The sequence below is a fragment of the Monodelphis domestica genome, chromosome 3, assembly GCF_027887165.1.
Source record: "Monodelphis domestica isolate mMonDom1 chromosome 3, mMonDom1.pri, whole genome shotgun sequence".
Taxonomy (NCBI): Eukaryota; Metazoa; Chordata; class Mammalia; order Didelphimorphia; family Didelphidae; genus Monodelphis; species Monodelphis domestica.
Genome location: NC_077229.1, coordinates 372,813,178 through 372,830,349, shown reverse-complemented (window position 1 = coordinate 372,830,349; position 17,172 = coordinate 372,813,178). Strand labels below are relative to the sequence as shown.

General features: G+C 36.6%; 1 protein-coding gene across 3 annotated transcripts in view; it reads left to right on the top strand.

The window, feature by feature from the left end:
• BASP1 (brain abundant membrane attached signal protein 1) overlaps positions 1-16,712 on the top strand; it is a 74,130-nt gene extending 57,418 nt beyond the window's left edge. For all 3 annotated transcript variants that reach the window (XM_001364388.5, XM_056824274.1, XM_056824275.1), the window contains one exon: positions 15,998-16,712. In XM_001364388.5, the coding sequence (XP_001364425.1) occupies positions 16,008-16,679 (672 nt within the window). In that variant the 5' untranslated portion in view covers positions 15,998-16,007 and the 3' untranslated portion in view covers positions 16,680-16,712. The remainder of the gene's footprint in view (positions 1-15,997) is intronic.
• The last annotated feature ends 460 nt before the right edge of the window (positions 16,713-17,172 follow it).

Below are 17,172 nucleotides of genomic sequence, written 5' to 3'. Positions count from 1 at the left end.
AGAGGGTCATGAGAGAAATGCAGACAAGGGTGGGAACACATTAATGAGCCATTGAACCAAAACTTAAATGACCTGCATTTGAAGAGAATGTCTACGTGATGTCGCCCTATTGGGGATATCCCTAGTTAGGGCTCTATTGACTCTCCCAAGATGAGTCTGGAATTGCTCCAGCCAATCTGGAGAGCAGCCAGTTTACAGAGCCATTTGTCTTTGGCTTCCCTAAGCCAATGATTATTATCTTTAGAATAGCTCCTTTGCCAATCTAGAGTGTTGGAAGAATCAGGCATTATACATTGAAATTTCTTAGGGAAATTCACTTCTCTTCCCTGCCTTCAGCCTATTTTTTGAGGTCTCGGGGTGTCTTTCTCCTTCCTAAGATCAAAGCTAAACTTCTTTTGGGATCTGTAGTTTAAAATATTAATATTTCATTCTTATCCTCACAACAGCTCTGTTAGTGATGGATGTTATTCCCACTTTGCTAGGGAATGAGGATGGGGAAACTGGAGGCAGACAGAGGTTTAAGTGACTTGGCTGGGATCATACACTTTGTAAGTGTCTCAGGTTTGGATTTGAACTCAAGACCTCTTGACCAGTGACTGTATGGTTTCAGAGCTCTATCTAATGAGTCATCTTACTCATGACCCACCACCAAAGTGACAAACCCCATTTACGTGATGCTTTAAGGTTTACAAACACTTTTACTCATAACAACTGTGTGAGGTAGGTAATATAAGTAGGATATTATTCCCAGTTTATGAATCAGGAAACTGAAGCTTTGGTTAAATGACTCTTCATGGTTATGTAGTCAGCAGAACCAACTCTAGTGCCCTTTTTTGGTTATACCACGTTGCTGCTTGGTGCTAGTAGGGATTAGTAATGGACAGTCCTAGAACTTGTAAATACAATTCAAATTAACCATAATCAGCTGTTCATTAAAAATAAATGGTAGCCCATCTAGAAGAATCAGCCCAATGTTTTTCTCTCAACTACAAATGAGATGAATTATAGCTACTTACAAATGGCTAATTTGTCCTAGATATGGCATCACTGAAAAGCCAAAATATTCATCAAAAATATTTAGTCAGTTGTTTTACAAACTGATGTCTGTTTTTCCTTCCTCAGGACTCCCTCACCCCTGCCCCCAGATGTTGGCAATACTTCTGAATTGCTAAATAAAAGCTTTGACTGAGTCAGACTCTGAGAACAATAACTCCACCAACGGAAGCTATCACAATGCACTGATGAAATTTGACAGCTAAGCGTAGAAAACATTGTGTCACAGCATGAAGGGGAGGGGATATTGCAAAACCATCAAAACACAGTGCAAACTTTCCCCCTATACCTTTATTCCCCTTTCCTGTAAGGGGAATCATTTTAGATAGTTGACCATTCAGTGTAGAGTTTGTAATAAATCCATCAAAGAAGAACATTGGGAGCTCTCTCTTCCCTCTCTTAATCTCTCTGTCTTGTTCTCTCATTTTTGTTCCCTCTCATTCTATTTTTCTTTCTTGCTCTCAACATTTTGCTATAGTTAACTGAGTTCTCAGTAGGACTTAATCCTATTTTTCATTGTTTTAAATGAGTGATGTTATTTTCCTTCCAAAACCTTATTACTTCAACTTGTGACTTCCCCAACTCCCCCCATTATACTTTCCTGGAGTAGATTTGATTAGTAACTCCATGTCTTTCTGACTGATTAAATAACAAACTAGTGTTGGGCTACCTTGAGAATTTTGTTTGTCTGAGAAATATTTAGTGCAATTAATTAATTAATTTTGGTTTTATTTGGAAACTAAAGAATTGATTGCTCTGGGAAAGATGTATTATTTGGTTTTGGTGGGAATGAATTGGTTATATTTAGTCCTATAAAATAAGGAAGTCAAGTTATACATGTAGAATTGTGTCAATGATGTCATTTTATGATATCAATCATTATAAAATAACATCATGTCATGATATATAATGTTATGATATTAGCTATTGTAGCTTTTTAAATTTTGTAAAATACCTTGCTAAAGTAATCTCATTTTCACTGGGCAAAATTCTTAGCATGTAGATACTACTAGTAATATTGTCACCATTTTATAAAGTAACAGGTTCTAAATTTAGCAGTCTGACCATTAGTAACTCCAGGTCATCATTCTACTTCCTAATTAAGCAGTTTTTTATTTTTATATATATTTATATATATTTTATATATTACTTGACCTGAGAGAACTAAAGTGCTTAAACTGATTTGTCTTATACAATGTTTAACAACAGGAACTTAAATCTCATGTTTCTTTTTAAAACTCCAAGTTGGAAGAGATCTCCAAAGTCATCTAGTCTAACCCCTTACTCTTGTCCTTGTGTTTAGCAACAGAGTAGGTATATTCAGTAAATTCCTATTGGTGGTTTGGGGGCACTTCAGGGTTGAGGCTTGGAAACTTTGAGGTCTGTGGTAATCAGGAAAGCTCTTGGTTACTCTGGGTATGTTCTGGGGAAACTGTAGTGGCTAAAGTACCACTCTTAGAGTTTGGAAGATGTGGGTTCAGGTCCTACCTCCTAGAATGTCTATATTTGTGACCTCTTAGAACTCCAGTTTCTTTAAAGGTGAAATGAAGAGGCAGACCTAGATGGTCTCTAAGGTCCCTTCCTACTGTAAGTCTTTGGTCACTTATATTACATAAGTGGCAGTTCTGGGATTCAAACTTGGGTCATTTGACTCAAAGTTCAGTGCTCTATGCCTCTGAAATCATTCAATAAAAATTATGATCATATTTAAAAATGAATCAGTTCTCTGACTCTTGAAGTCCACTATCCAAATGTATGATTTAATTAGATTTCTACTGATGAAGAAAAAAATAATAACATCAAGTTAATATTCTTGTCTTTGGGATTATTTATTTTCTCCCAGAAAATTGAAGCCCTTGGTGCAATGACAAGTAGAAAAAAACAAACAAACCAGGAATTCCCTTTAATGATCTTATAGACCTAAATGGAAAGAACTCTGATTCAAACATTGTTAGATTTAATGAGGCTAAGAGTTTAGATCTAATGAAGGTCTTAAAGAAAAGAAAAGAAAAGGAGGTATCCTGTAATGCCATAGAAATGAATATTTTGTTTCAAGCAGGAAATAGATGAGGTCTTGTAATACTTCCTTATGAATAAAAATAATAGCCAATGTTTAAATATCTTATTTTGCTCCAGGCACTATGATGAGCACTATACAATTAAGAGACAGGGATTTGAACTCAGGTCTTCTAGACTTCCAGACCCAGGACTCAATCTATTGCCCTGCCTAGCTTCCTGTCATTGATTGGGTCATTAGTACCATCTCAGAAAGGGAATATATACAATATTTCCGGGGGGGGGGGGGGGAAGGAGTGGATTGGTCCCATAGCAAAAAAGGCATAACTAATGAAGAGTTTCTGTGTACCACATCTACATGATTGATACCAAGTGAATGCATCAGATTTACCAGGTGTTTACTTCCTGTTTGCCAGTTTTATTTTGCGTTTTTTTTTCCTCCTGGAATCTTAATGGTTTTCAGAAGTGGCTCTATAGTGGCTAGAGTACTGGCGATGGAGTTAGGAAGAGCCCCATGTATATTAAGTAAGCTCCCAGTAATAAGCATGGGAGAATATCAATGAAAGTAGCATAGGACAAGTTATCATCTACTGTAGGGACCACTTCTAAAAAGTTAGGAATGATTGTGCCAGAAATGTTTGTTTTACACATGCAAAAGAAAGCCTTCAAAGTTTCCTTAAAAATTATTTATCGTGGGGCAGCTGGGTGGCTCAGTGGATTGAAAGCCAGGCCTAGGTGTCTAGATAGACACTTCCTAGCCATGCAACCCTGGGCAAGTCACTTAATTCCAATGGTCTAGCCCTTACTGTTCTTCTGCCTTGAACCCAATATGTACTGTTGATTCTAAGGGAAAAGGGAAGGGTGGTTTGTTGTTGTTTTTAAAAGAAATTAGTCATTTGCTATTATCTGTTTTGTTATACTTTGTGAGTTATTTTTTTTCTGCACTATTTAGAAAAGAGAAACTTGTGATGCCTGACAGGAACAATATTTGGAGGGTAATCAAAGCACGATGTTCTGTAACTTAAAAACGTGAAGTCCTCAACCCTCTGATGTTCCTGATCTTATGCAAGTGTCTGGGCATAGGAGACAGGGCAGAAAGGGCACAGTTAAAGTTCATCAGTGGTGGAGCCCTGAGTATGAGACAGTGTATTTGAAGGGGTGGGTAGAAAGAGATCTATAGTCCACTGAGAAGAAGTCCATCCCTCCTCCTTTTAATTAGAGAATAATTCAAATAAAATCTTAGCAACATTTGATGGTATGTGAAGGTGGGGTCAGTGATCAGTATATTTCTAACACTAGGAAGTGCTTTTGGAAACTGGATTATAAAGTCAATCTTCCTTTCCCTTAGCAACAATATCTAGTTGGGGCTGTTTTTCTGACTAGTTCCTCAGCAGCAACTGCTTTAGAGATAGGAGCAATTACGTATGTTATGAGAACAAAGATAAAACTGCAAACCTTGATAATCATGTTAACTTATAAAATTATAGCCCAAGTCTTAAAAGCTGGCATACGTATGTCATACACCTTGATTTTATATAGGTCCCCTTTGTACTGGAAAGTGTACCTACAGCACATAAAAATTCAACATTACCCTATCATAAATGTGACCCAAAACTAACATGCAAGCAGTATCAAACAGTAATTAAATATTTAATTAGTGATCATGTTTGCCTTCTTAGAATCAGGAAGGAGTCACAATGCAGTTGAATCAAGTTTTCTTTCACAGGGCTTGGGTTCAGATCCCAGGTGCATTATTTTATTGCCTCTTTGGTCATGGGCAAGTTACTTAATTTCTCCAGGCCTTATCTCAAAAGAGAGGATTGGACCCATTAATCTCTAATCACCCTTCCAATTCTCAAATTTCAGAATCCTATTAATTAAGGGTAGAGAAATGATTAAATAGTAACTTCTCAATGTAGATGGCATTCTTTCTTATGAGTTGCTTAGGATTGTCTTGTATTAGCAAAGTCCATTAAATTGGATTGTTCTATAATGTTTCACTTTCTGTGTATAATGTTCTCTTGGTTCTGCTCAGCATCAGTTCCTTCTTTGAGGTCTTTCCAGTTCATATAGAAATTCTCCAGTTCATCATTCCTTACAACACAGTAGTATTCCACCACCATCAGATACCACAATTTGTTCAGCCATTCCCCAATCAAAGGACACCCCCTCATTTTCCAATTTTTTGTTATCATGAAGAGCGTGACTATGACTATTTTTGTACAAACATCTTTCATTATTATCTATTTAGGTGCACATGATCTTTGATTATTGTGGTCCCAAAATCTTCTAGTAATGAATCTCTGAACTTTAGTCTTACTTGACTTCAAAGACATTCAGAGTGTCTGCGGGGGTGGGTGGGGGGGATATTTTGGTAGAATTTGCCAGAGCTTGGACTTTGCTAGCATAATATTTGAAAGCTTTATGTTATGTTAGAACAGGACCTTGGTGGAGATTATCAGATTCTTCAAATAGAATACAGTGGGACATATGGTATTTCTTGGTTGCCAGCTACTGTACTTTTATTAGGGGTAGTTCTGTGCCTCAGTAGATAGAACACCAGACTTAGAATCTGGTTCAAATCAAGGGAAAAGTTGGGTGCAAGTCAAAGGCCGTCTTTCTAAGTTCAAATCCGGTCTCAGAATCTTAGTAGGTGGATGACCTTAGGCAAGTCACTTAAACCATTAGCCTCTGTTTCCTTTTCTGTAAAATGAGTTGGAGAAGGAAATGGCAAACCACTCACTCCAGTATCTACGGAGAACAATCCAAATAAGATAATGAAGAGCCAAACACAACTGATAACATTCTTTTGCTTCTTTTTGGAGTACAGTATAGAATTAATTTTAACATTGTCCAATGCATACACTGATGTTTTGCCTATTAGAATCACACGAGAATTTGAATTTTCATTTCCCATTTCTTTGAATTCTAGCAGTAGCAAAATATTGGGCCCAGTATGAGAGAAAAGAAGGCTAAAATAGGACTCAGAGCCAGACTTTTTAGTTGTTTACACTTTATTATCAATTGGTCCAGCCAGTTCTGGAAAGCAGTTTGGAACTGTGTCCCAAAAGTTGTTATATTGTGAATACTCTGACTCAGTGATACCATTACTAGATATATATCCCTTTGAGACCAAAGAAAGAGGAAAATGTCCTATATGCACAAAGATGTTTATAGCAGCTCTTTTTTTTTTGTGTGTGTGTGGTGGTAAAGAACTGGAAACCAATGTGATGTGATTGTGGGAAAAAATGTTATGGAATACCACTATCCTGAAAAGGGGGATTGTTTTAGTGAAACCTGGGAAGATTTGTATGGCCTGATGCAGAACAAAGTGGACAGAACTGGGTTAAATATTGACAAAAACAATGTCCTGTAAAATTTTAATGCTTGCTAAACTTAAAGGGCAAGTTTCTGGTATTGGGAATTTGAGAGAATTTTGATAATATTTTGGCAGACATGAATCTAGCATACTTTTTAACTGAGTTGACTCAACAGTAGAGTAGAAAGTTGATGTGTGGTTTTGGGGGGGGGGGGCAGAAAGGGTATAATCTGTAAGGAGGAGGATACACATGGCCAAGCTTTCAGTATTCTCGACCCGTGGAGCTGCACATGAAATTTTTACTCTAAAAAAAGCCCTACATTTGCATGTCTCAGAAAATTCTCTATGCGTGAGCATATGCTCCAACAGGATCTGCGAGCTCATTTTAAAATGCCGTCTAAACTTGGACAAAACAGTATGAATGGTAGGAGAAGAGTTATGAGGACAACTAGCCTTTATAAATGGTTTTAACTAGAAATAGCTTAGTTATGTACATGGAAAGCTCCCTATATTCCTTCACTTTTGATAATTCAAGAAGAAAAGTAAAAATGTTTTTCCATTTCTGTGTCACTTCCTTTTTTTTTTTGAGGTTGGGACTCTTAAAATGAAAGGGTTTGGTGTTGGAAATTTATTAGGTATCCCTTCATTTGATTATTAATTTCTTTCAACCTTTATCTATCTTAGTCATCCTCCAGTGTCTCAATAAATTATATGATCTTTCATGTCCTAACTCTTGAACCTATCAATTCAAGATTTGTTAGTATCAAATGATTATTAAATATTTGAATGCTAGAATGTGTTTGTCATTGTTAAAACAAAAGGTAAGAAAGACACACTTTCCTCGGAAAATGGTTTCTTACAAAATGTGATTAGAATTCATTCAGTATTCTTTACCCAGCTGGTAGAGCTATCAACCAATAGGGAAAGAGGAGATACCCTAACAACCTATGTGACTCCCACACAGCTAATTTTCCAAGTGTTAGTGAGAGCTAAAATTGTTCAACCTGCTTTAGCTTCCCTTTTTGTAAAGAAGTAGCACGTCATAGTATGTGGACATTGGACTGCTAATCAAGAAGACCTAGTTTACATGTGTGACCCCAGACAAGTTACATTGTGTATCTCAGCTTCCTCATTTGTAAAATGAAAAGGTTGGAGACTCAAGGACTCCTAAGGTTCTTAATGGTTCTAAATTCTTTGTAGGGTTACCTGGCATGAGGGCAGCAAGGTCTGTTATATAAATTTACTTGATCTGTTTTTAATCCATTTGGGTGAAGGTATAATCCAACAATCTATAGGTACTAAAATGGCTAAATATATGCCAAAAGACTAAAGTAACTTTTTTGGTCTTTGAATCTTTAAAAAGCTAGCATTCTTTTCTTAGCAAATGTATCTGATTAACAATTGGTTGATAAAGATACTACGTATTTTCCCCTTAGATTGAGCAGTTTGAATTAGGATTTCTTTAGTAGACCATGCTGATAGGTTGAGGTTGGATTTAAGGTAGAAATTGGGTAATTTTGTTAGCTGAAAGTTCTAAATACATGCCTAAAGTTTGTATTTATAAAGTACATCTGCCTCATTTGTGTAGTTCTTGATGGTTTCTTGCCATTGGTCTGAAGAAGAGGTAGACAGTCTTCCCAAGCTAAGTCACTGGTTCATATCTGAGGATGCTGACTCAAACTTCACAGGTCAGATATGAGCTGATGACTTAGCTTGGGAACACTGTCATCTCTTTCCCTCTCTCCCTTCATGGAGCATGCCTTTTCCCAGAGAAACATTTATAAATTTACACTTGACTTTTCTGATCTTTGTAGTTTCTTTAATCTTTTACTAGATTACTAAGTGATTATTGCAAATTAAGAAAGAAAAGTGACCTGGCAGTGAGTTGTATTTATCTCTTGATTAAATATCAAATGCTTATTGAATTATAGATAAAGTATTTATTTAAAATAAAGACCATTTCATTAATCACATTTGAGCCAATAACAAATCATTTGGAGAGTAAAAATCATATGGCCCTTTGGCATGTTAGAAACCGAAATATGTCTATTAATCTCTCTTGATGATATGGGTACTTTTCTAAGATCCCAAGTCTTAAAATAGAAATCTAGAAAGAAACAAACAAAAAAAGAAATGTATCTTTTACTTTAGTTATTGGAACACTTCAAAAGTCAGTTCTGACTTTCTAAAGTCGTACTTCCTCTAATATACTTACTGACATCTAGTTAGTTAAGAGAAGTGATACAACTGACATTTGTACTGTAAAAAATACTTTTCCTTTCAGTAACCCTATGAAAATGTCCAAATATTGCTGTTGCCATTTCACAAATGAATAAACTAAGGCTTGTAGTCTTTCAGCTAGTAAACGTCATAGTCATGATTATAATCCATATCTCTTTGATTCCAAATTCAGCAACCTTGCTATTCTCTATACTCACTCTGAAGTATAGGATTTCAGGTCCATTGTGGGTTATAATTTTCTTACTAGAGATTCCTGATTCTTAACAAACCCTATTGAAGAAATTTATTTGATCTATGTATCAGTTAACAGTTCTGCTTTAGTTAGATAAGTTCAGAGAACTAAAAATATAATGAAAATTCAGTGAAAGAGGAAGTATTGATATTGTTTCCTTTGTTGTCACTCAAACAATATCTCAACTAAGGAAGCAACTCATATGATGTCTGGCCCAGACTTTTTAACTCTGTCTGGAAGATTATTTTTGGCTATAATGAGTGGTTGGTGCATTGCTTAAGTGCCCATCAATGTTATTATACTGAAAGGTCCTTATTAATTAAAAAAAGTAGCTTTGTGGTTCTATAATTTGTCTTTTTGATTACGTGAATATATAATATACATAAATAAGTTCATACTTGCAGAATTGGACTTAAAAAATATTGGCATTCTTGGGACAATGTAATTTTCATTCCTCTCTTTAGAGGAAAATTGGTTTTAGTCTCAACTCTGGGTAGGGATGCAGAATGGGGTTCTTATTGGGACAAAACAATTTTCATGAGTGTTTGAGCACCTTTTTTGTTTAATCTTATCACTGGAACAACTGTGAGCATCATATAGGTTTCCCCTACCTATACTTCCTTGCAAGGGGTAAATCACTTGACTCCTGACCTTTAGTTTCCTCCTGTAAGTGGTAGTTCAAGATGTTGAGTGAAATAGTGTTTGTAAAGGCATACAAAGTACTATTAGAACAGCAGAAGAGCTCACTGAAAGGCTTTCATTCTGCCATTCAGGGGTATCACAGAATGAACTAATATTTTAGAATTTCATAATGTCAGACCTGGAAGGAATATTAGTGATGGTCTTACCCCCCCTTATTTTTTGACTAGATGTAATTTTATCTACAGTACTAGATGGAATAGTAGATTGAGTGCTGGAACTGGAATCAGGAAGATCTGAGTTCAAATCTAGCCTCAAACACTTGCTAATTGTGTGGTCCTGGTCAAGTTACTTAATCCTGTTTGCCTCAGTTTCCTCATCTATAAAAATTAAGTAGGAAATGGCAAATAATTTCAGTGTCTTTGCAAAGAAAACCCAAATAGGGTTATGAAATGTCAGGCACAAATGAAAAATGAATAAACAAAAAACCCCCTGATATTTATTTTTTCTTTTTAAAATTGTATATAAAAAGGAAGAATATGTTGGTGAGAGAAACCCTTATTGGATTATTAGAAAATAGTTCTTCAATTGAACCACAAAAGGGTTTGATTCTTCCAGTCAGTACCATTTCATCCACTAATGGGAACACCGAGAGAATCTTATCACCTGTAAGGAAATTCTCTTCTATTTGAAGTCTGTTTTGAGCCTCTTGCGTCATGAAGGTCTCATGCTTTACTTGATGTTAATCATCAGAAGGCAGAACAGTCATCTATGTTGTTATGACTTTCAAGGATTCTTGTATAATTTTGTATATAAATGAGAGGTAACCTTGTTGGAAAACCAGCCTTCAGTTTTTAAAGTCAAATAGTTAACTAATAAGCACAAAAAGATTTTATTTACTTTATAGTACTCTATGATTGAAAGTTTGCTATGGTATATAGTTGTGAAAACCTCTTTTCAGCCATACCTATATTATATAGATAATCCCCTTCTTTTGGCTATCTTGATAGTTAAATTCTTCCCTAGTATACACTCTAGCTTCTCTTAAAAAATTTTTAAACCCTTACCTTCCATCTTCAAATCAATACTGTGTATTGGTTCCAAGGCAGAAGAGCAGTAAGGGCTAGGCAATGGGGGTTAAGTGACTTGCCCAGGGTCACACAGCTGGGAAGTCTGAGTCTGAAGTCATATTTGAACTTAGGACCTCTTGTTTCCTGGGCCTGGTTCTCTATCCACTGAGGCACCTAGCTGCCCTTACCTTCTCTAAAATCTTTGGTTTTTTCCGGTGATAATTTTTGCCTCCACATGCAGCAAAATCAATTAATTAACATTTATTAAGTATCAATATGTGTCAGGCAATGAAGTTGGTGCTGGGGACTTAGATTTTCAGATTCAAAGGCTTTCATAGTTCTTTCACATCATTTACATTTTGCCTGCTTTCTTACCTGTTCGCAGAGGTAAATACAAAATAAATTTCATTATAATAAACTTTATTTCAAGAAATGATGTAGGCATCAGAAAAGCATCTTAAAAGGGAGGTAACTGAAATATTTTTAAAATGAGCTAATGACTTCAGGCAGCACAGGTACAGCTTATGCAAAGGCTGCATGGAGGAAGGAGGTGATGTATAAAAGATAGTATAAAAGAGTATTTGGTAGGAGAGAGGGAGAGTCAGTCAGTCTGTGTGTCAGAGTGGGAGAGAATCAATGTAATGTAATCAATGGCTTTTAGCAGACTATTTAGGATGTTGCTGCAAAAGAGGCTGTGAGGGCCTGAATTTAGGGTGGTTTAGGTTTAAGTGAAGAGATGGAAACACATATGTGGGAAATATTGGGGAGGTAAAATCTTCATTTTGTGTCCTCCTAATGTAAGTGTGTTTTCCCTCTACTTTTTATGAGATGCTTATCAGTGTCATTTATGTTTAATTCTGTAATAATTTATTAAGTGTCTACTGTGTGTACCTACTCTGCTAAGTGCTGGTAATGCAAATCATAATAAGAAAGACAGCCCTTGCCTTTAAGCAGCTTACAATCTATTAACACAAAAGGAAGTTGAAAAGGCAGGGATGAAAGATGTCCAAGAAATGGAAAGCTGGCAGGGCCCCTGAGAGAACATGAAGTTACTTGGACACTTCTGAGTTAATTAAGGAAGTCTTTGGGAGAAATTTATTCCTCCTTTCTCCAAACCTCCAATCAGCAGGAAGAGTCAACTGAGGGAGTTGAAAAAATGTTGAGTATCAAAAGCTGAGTCTGCATGATGAGAGGAAGGCATGATGTTCTGGAAATGAAAATTGTGCAGAACTGCTGATAGAAAATGGAGAGATGAGTAGTCTTCCATTAGCCTTTTATAAGATAATAGAAGTAAATTTATAACCTAAACTGGTGTTGGCTTTGGCTACCATAGCTGTCTCACAAGTGTTTGTTGGCTTATACAATTTCTAAACTTTTAGAGGGTTTAATTATGGCAGTCTGTGCAGATAATTCCCAAATCTCCTTTTTTTGAACTTCAATTCTGTATTACCAACTTATAGTTGTATATCTTCCTGAATATCCCATAGATATTAAAAACAAACAAACTACCCTTACTTTCTGTTTTAGGATCAATACTGTGTGTCAGTTCCAAGGCAGAGAAAGAATTGCAGTTAGGGTTAGGCATTGGGGTTCAAGTGTCTTGCTTAGGGTCACACAGCTTGTCTGAGGACAGAGTTGAACCCAGTTCCTCCCATCTCTAGGCCTGACTCAATCTACTGAGCCACCTAGATGCATGCCTGCCCTCTCCCCCCACCCCCATGAGATCTTAACATGTCTAAAATGGAATTCATTTCCTTCCCTTCCATTCCAACTCCTCTTTAACTTCTGTGACAGAGGCTGGCACTAGAGAAAAGGTGCTAAGCTGAAGAGTATGTGAAATTGATCACCTATTTCTACTGGTGATACCTCCTTCCCAAAGAGATTAGGATAAGATTGATACTTTGGTGGCAAAGAATTGGAAGCTGAGGGGATGCCCATCAATTGGGAATGGCTAAACAAATTATAGTATATGATTGTGATGGAATACTATTGCACTATGAGAAATGGTGAACGGAGTGATTTTTAAAAATCTTGTAAAGAAATACACAAGGTAATGAACAGTAGAACCAGGAAAGCATTATACAAAGTCACAAAATTAATGCTGGAAGAATAAACTATGAATGTTACTTCCAGAATGTGAACAAAAAGGTGAAACATGAAAGACAATTTAGATGTATGTGTTGGGTCTCCCAGAAGATGTCTTCTGAGATTTGGGAAGGGTGGGAGGGATTGGGACATCTGTGGATAAGATTTATAATGTAGATATGACAAAAAATCAACTAAACATGTAGAAGATTTGTGATATCTTTTTCTTTGTATATGGAAATTCTTGTTTTGCTTGGTTTTGTAAAACTTGGAATAATTAAAAGGATCTTTAAAAAGAATTCAACTTATGGATTCTCTAAACTCATCACAACTAGACTAGTTCACTTGCTTTTCCACCTTTAGCCTTAGCACCATTGCCATAGCTTTCTTCAGTCCTCTCTTTTCCAATCCATCCACAGAACTGCCATTTTACATTTTACATTCCTAAAGCACAGATCTGACCGTCATTTCTCATTCAAGAAGTCTTCAGGTACCATATTTTGTAAATCATGGGGAGTCGAATTCAAATATCCAAGTAGCTCAATATTGACTTAGAAAAATGCAAATTAACATTATCTATGTTGTATTTTAATATTTTTAAACACTTCTCATTTATATTTTAAGTTGACCACCTCAAGTTTGATACTTCTTCTGTAGAATATTTCAAGTTCTTTGTAGTCTTAGTCAAAATAATCTAGATTGGTTTGACTTTATTACTCTTTGTGTGTGCTTTTATTGTCAACTCAATTTTATTCTCTTTCTTACACTAGAGTACCTTTTTTTAACCCCTTTTGTCCTCTTCTCCCATGCCTGGAATATAACTTATGCTGTAAGAAATGATGAATATGATTACTACAGAGAAACCTGAGAAGACTTAATAAGAACTGATGAAAAGTGAAGAAAACAGAATCAGGAAAATAATAGATATTAATTTTAATCTTTACATACAGAATGCCTACATCAATGTAAATAGAAGTAAAACCTGATGTGGCATGTAATAAAAAGGACTTCAAAGAAGATATTAGAATACACCTCTCCCTTTTTGCAGATATGGAATTTATGAGTGTGTATTCTTGCATGTTATGTTGGATTTGGCTGATAGGGTTGCAGTTCTTCACCTACGTGGGCTTGAATGTCAAATCCATAGAAGTCAGTAAGGTTGTTAGAGGGAAGAACATAGAGAAGGGCTAGAGATAGATCGTAAGGGGAATACCTGTCTTTAAGGGGTGGGAAAATGAATCTGAGGAAGATTAAGGGGTAGATAGAACAGATATGGGTGTGGCGTTCTAGAAAGCTAAGGAAAGAATGACTATCCAGATACAGTTTCAATATAGTGATATCTTCCATTGACTTACTAAAATATATATTTAGTTTTCATGTAGAAATTTTGCAAAACGTGTTCCCATTACCTCATTCATTTCTTGAAGGCATGCACTTTTTGAGAAAAGTACTGCTTGTACAAAGAGTCATGTGCCTGGTAAGTGAAGGGACCATGTTGTTTTTAACCCTGAAGACCAAGTAGGATGTTAATCTAATAGGACTGAATCTATCTTGCATTTCTCCTCCCTACCCCCTTACCCTCATTTTAGAGTGAATTAATTAAAACAAAAAAAAACAACATCAGAACATTCATTCATTTCTGGTCTTTCTATCTGAATCTATGACTTTCTTAAAAAGAACTAAATGATTAGAGCTCAAATTGATTGATGTATTTAATGCTCGTTGCCTTCCTGCATATTATAAAGAGAAATATTGTGAATATAACTTGTCATTTTTTCCATTTCTTTGCTTTGCCTAAGTGTCATGTTTCCAGGAATCAGAGCTAGTCATATTTGCTGACTGTATATTCACTCTGGCCAGTAAAAATTAAATCAGATTGTTATAAACCAATATCCTATTTCAAGGCATATTATTCATTTAAGTAATGACTTCTGCCTTAATTATAGCTCTTTATAAAGAAAGTATATTTGTGTTTCACCCTAGGGAGCCAAATTGGGCAAAGACACTTTCCAGTGCTAAGGCTCTAATCAAGGCCAAGCAGTTACTTGGGGGGGGGGGGGGGGGGAGGATAAACAGATGCACAGTTCATTTGCTACTTCTTTTCCTTGTAGTGGTAAAATATCTTTGAACGCATCAATCTTTTTTCTTTCACTAATGAAATGTAAGAAATACTAGATCTGGAGTCAAAAGATCTAGGTTCTGATCTGAGTTTAACTACTTGCTAAGTGATAATAAACAAATTACTCCAACTCTCTCAGCCTCATTTTCTTCATCTGTAAAATGAGAGCATTATAGACCAGGTGACCACACACAGTTCCTCTGTTATTCTACACTTACTTTATCCTGTGATCTCAAGAGTTGCTAACATTTCATGGTTAGGAGTGGAGTGAAAGGGGGCAACTTATAGGCAGATAAAAGAGTGCCAAGCCTGGAGTCAGGACATGTAGTTTCAAATCTGGCCTCCCTTCCTCCCTATGTGATGCTGGGCAAGTTACTTGACCTCAGTTGCCTAGCCATTGCCCATTGGCCTTTAATTTAGTTGTTAATAAGACAGAAAGTTAGGTTTTTTTTTAAAAAAGAGCAGACTGAATGAAAGCTCACTGACCTTCATCTTTTAATTGGCACATGGTTTGAATTCCTATTCTCCAAATCTCTGTGGTAATTCTCTACTGAATTAAAATTTTTTAAAAAATCTCCATCCAAAACTAGGCTACTTTTTAAAAGCAGTGAACAGAAATCCACACTAGTTGACAAACTTAAGTATAGTGGGAGTAGACACTCTATTTTTAATGACCTGAACTATTGTTTTACTTTAATGGGTCCTTTGTTAATGATAGGGTAGGTTGAATCCCTTCTGTTCTATTTTAGCCTAGGTATTCAAATCCATGAAAATGTGTTTGTGTGTGTGTACGAATAAGACAACTCCTGAAGTATCCAAGTCTTCTGGGATTGATTTTTAAAGGGAAATTATGATCTCTGGTATATAATAACTTGAGGTTTTCATATAGAGGCCTATTTTTAAAGAATGAAGCAGTTTTTGATTAGCTATACTAAACCTGAGATGGCTGCGGCTACCATTTTAGGGCTTCTGGATTTAATACTTCATGTTTGCTTAACTGGAAGAGATGGCACAGCACTCATTGCAAACTTGAAAATCAAATATTTGTTCCATTTTCCTTAAAGCCAGACAGCTAGGTTTCTAATCATTGGCACTTTGAGCCCAGCTTCTTTATCAAGCTGACTGGTCGAAAACTGTGGAATGGAGCTGTTTATCTTTTGAAACTAAAAAAGCCTCTTAATTTTCTCTAAAAGGAAATTTTTTTTTTTATTCTTCTGTTGCAGAACTCCAAAGATGGGAGGCAAGCTCAGCAAGAAGAAGAAGGGGTACAATGTAAATGATGAGAAAGCCAAGGATAAAGACAAGAAGGCTGAAGGAGCTGGTACAGAAGAAGAAACTCCCAAGGAGAATGATGAGACCCAGACAGTGGCCGAGACCACAGATGTGAAGGAGAAGACCGAGAAGGATTCCCAGGTCACTGCCAACAAGACCGAAGAGAAGGGAGCAGAGAAGGATGTGGCGCCGGGCAAAGAAGAAGCTCCGAAATCAGAGTCTGAGAAACCAGAGGCTGTCCCTGATGGAAAGGCAGAGCCACAGAAGGATACAGAGCCAGAGCAAGCACCTGCCTCTGCTCCCGCAGCCAGTGAGGCTTCTAAGAGTCCTGAGGCAAAGGTCTCTCAGTCTTCAGAAGCCACAGCAACTAGTAAAGCAGATGACAAGAGCAAAGAGGAAGGGGAAGCCAAAAAGACTGAGGCTTCCGCAGCTGCCGTCGCCCAAGAATCTAAAAGTGAAGTGGCTCCAGCTTCAGACTCAAAACCTAGCAGCAGCGAAGCTGCGTCTTCTTCCAAGGAGACCCCAGCAGCAACAGAAGCCCCTAGCTCTACACCTAAGGCCCAGGAACCTGCAGCCCCAGCAGAAGAGGCTCCGACCGCTAATTCGGATCAAACCATAGCAGTGAATGAGTAACAAGGACAGCCTATTGAAAAAAAAAATTAAAAATAATAACGAAATAATAATAATAATAACCACTTAAAAACAACCTGTGTCTCTCTCTCTCTTTCCCCCCCATCCCCCAGCTATACTAACTTGTTTCAAATCTGAAATAATGATATGTATTGCCCCCAAAAAGTATGTCCCATCAAGGGAGTGAGGGAGGGAGTGGGGGAGAGAATCCAAATAGTATTTTTGTGGGGAAATATCTAATATACCTTCAATCAACTTTACAAATAAGTCCTGGATTTTAAAGATGGATGTCTGAAAGTACAGTACATCTTTTGTACCTGAACTGCTGTTAGATGCACTCCACCGATATATCAAAAATCTCTTTTCTTCTGTAATAGGGTTTGGGAGTGATGTGTTTGATTCTGCCCACAGGGCCTGTGCCAAGGCAATCAGATCTTTATGAAGCAGTATTTTCTGTGTTTTTTTTTTTTAATTTACAGCCTTTCTTATTTTGATA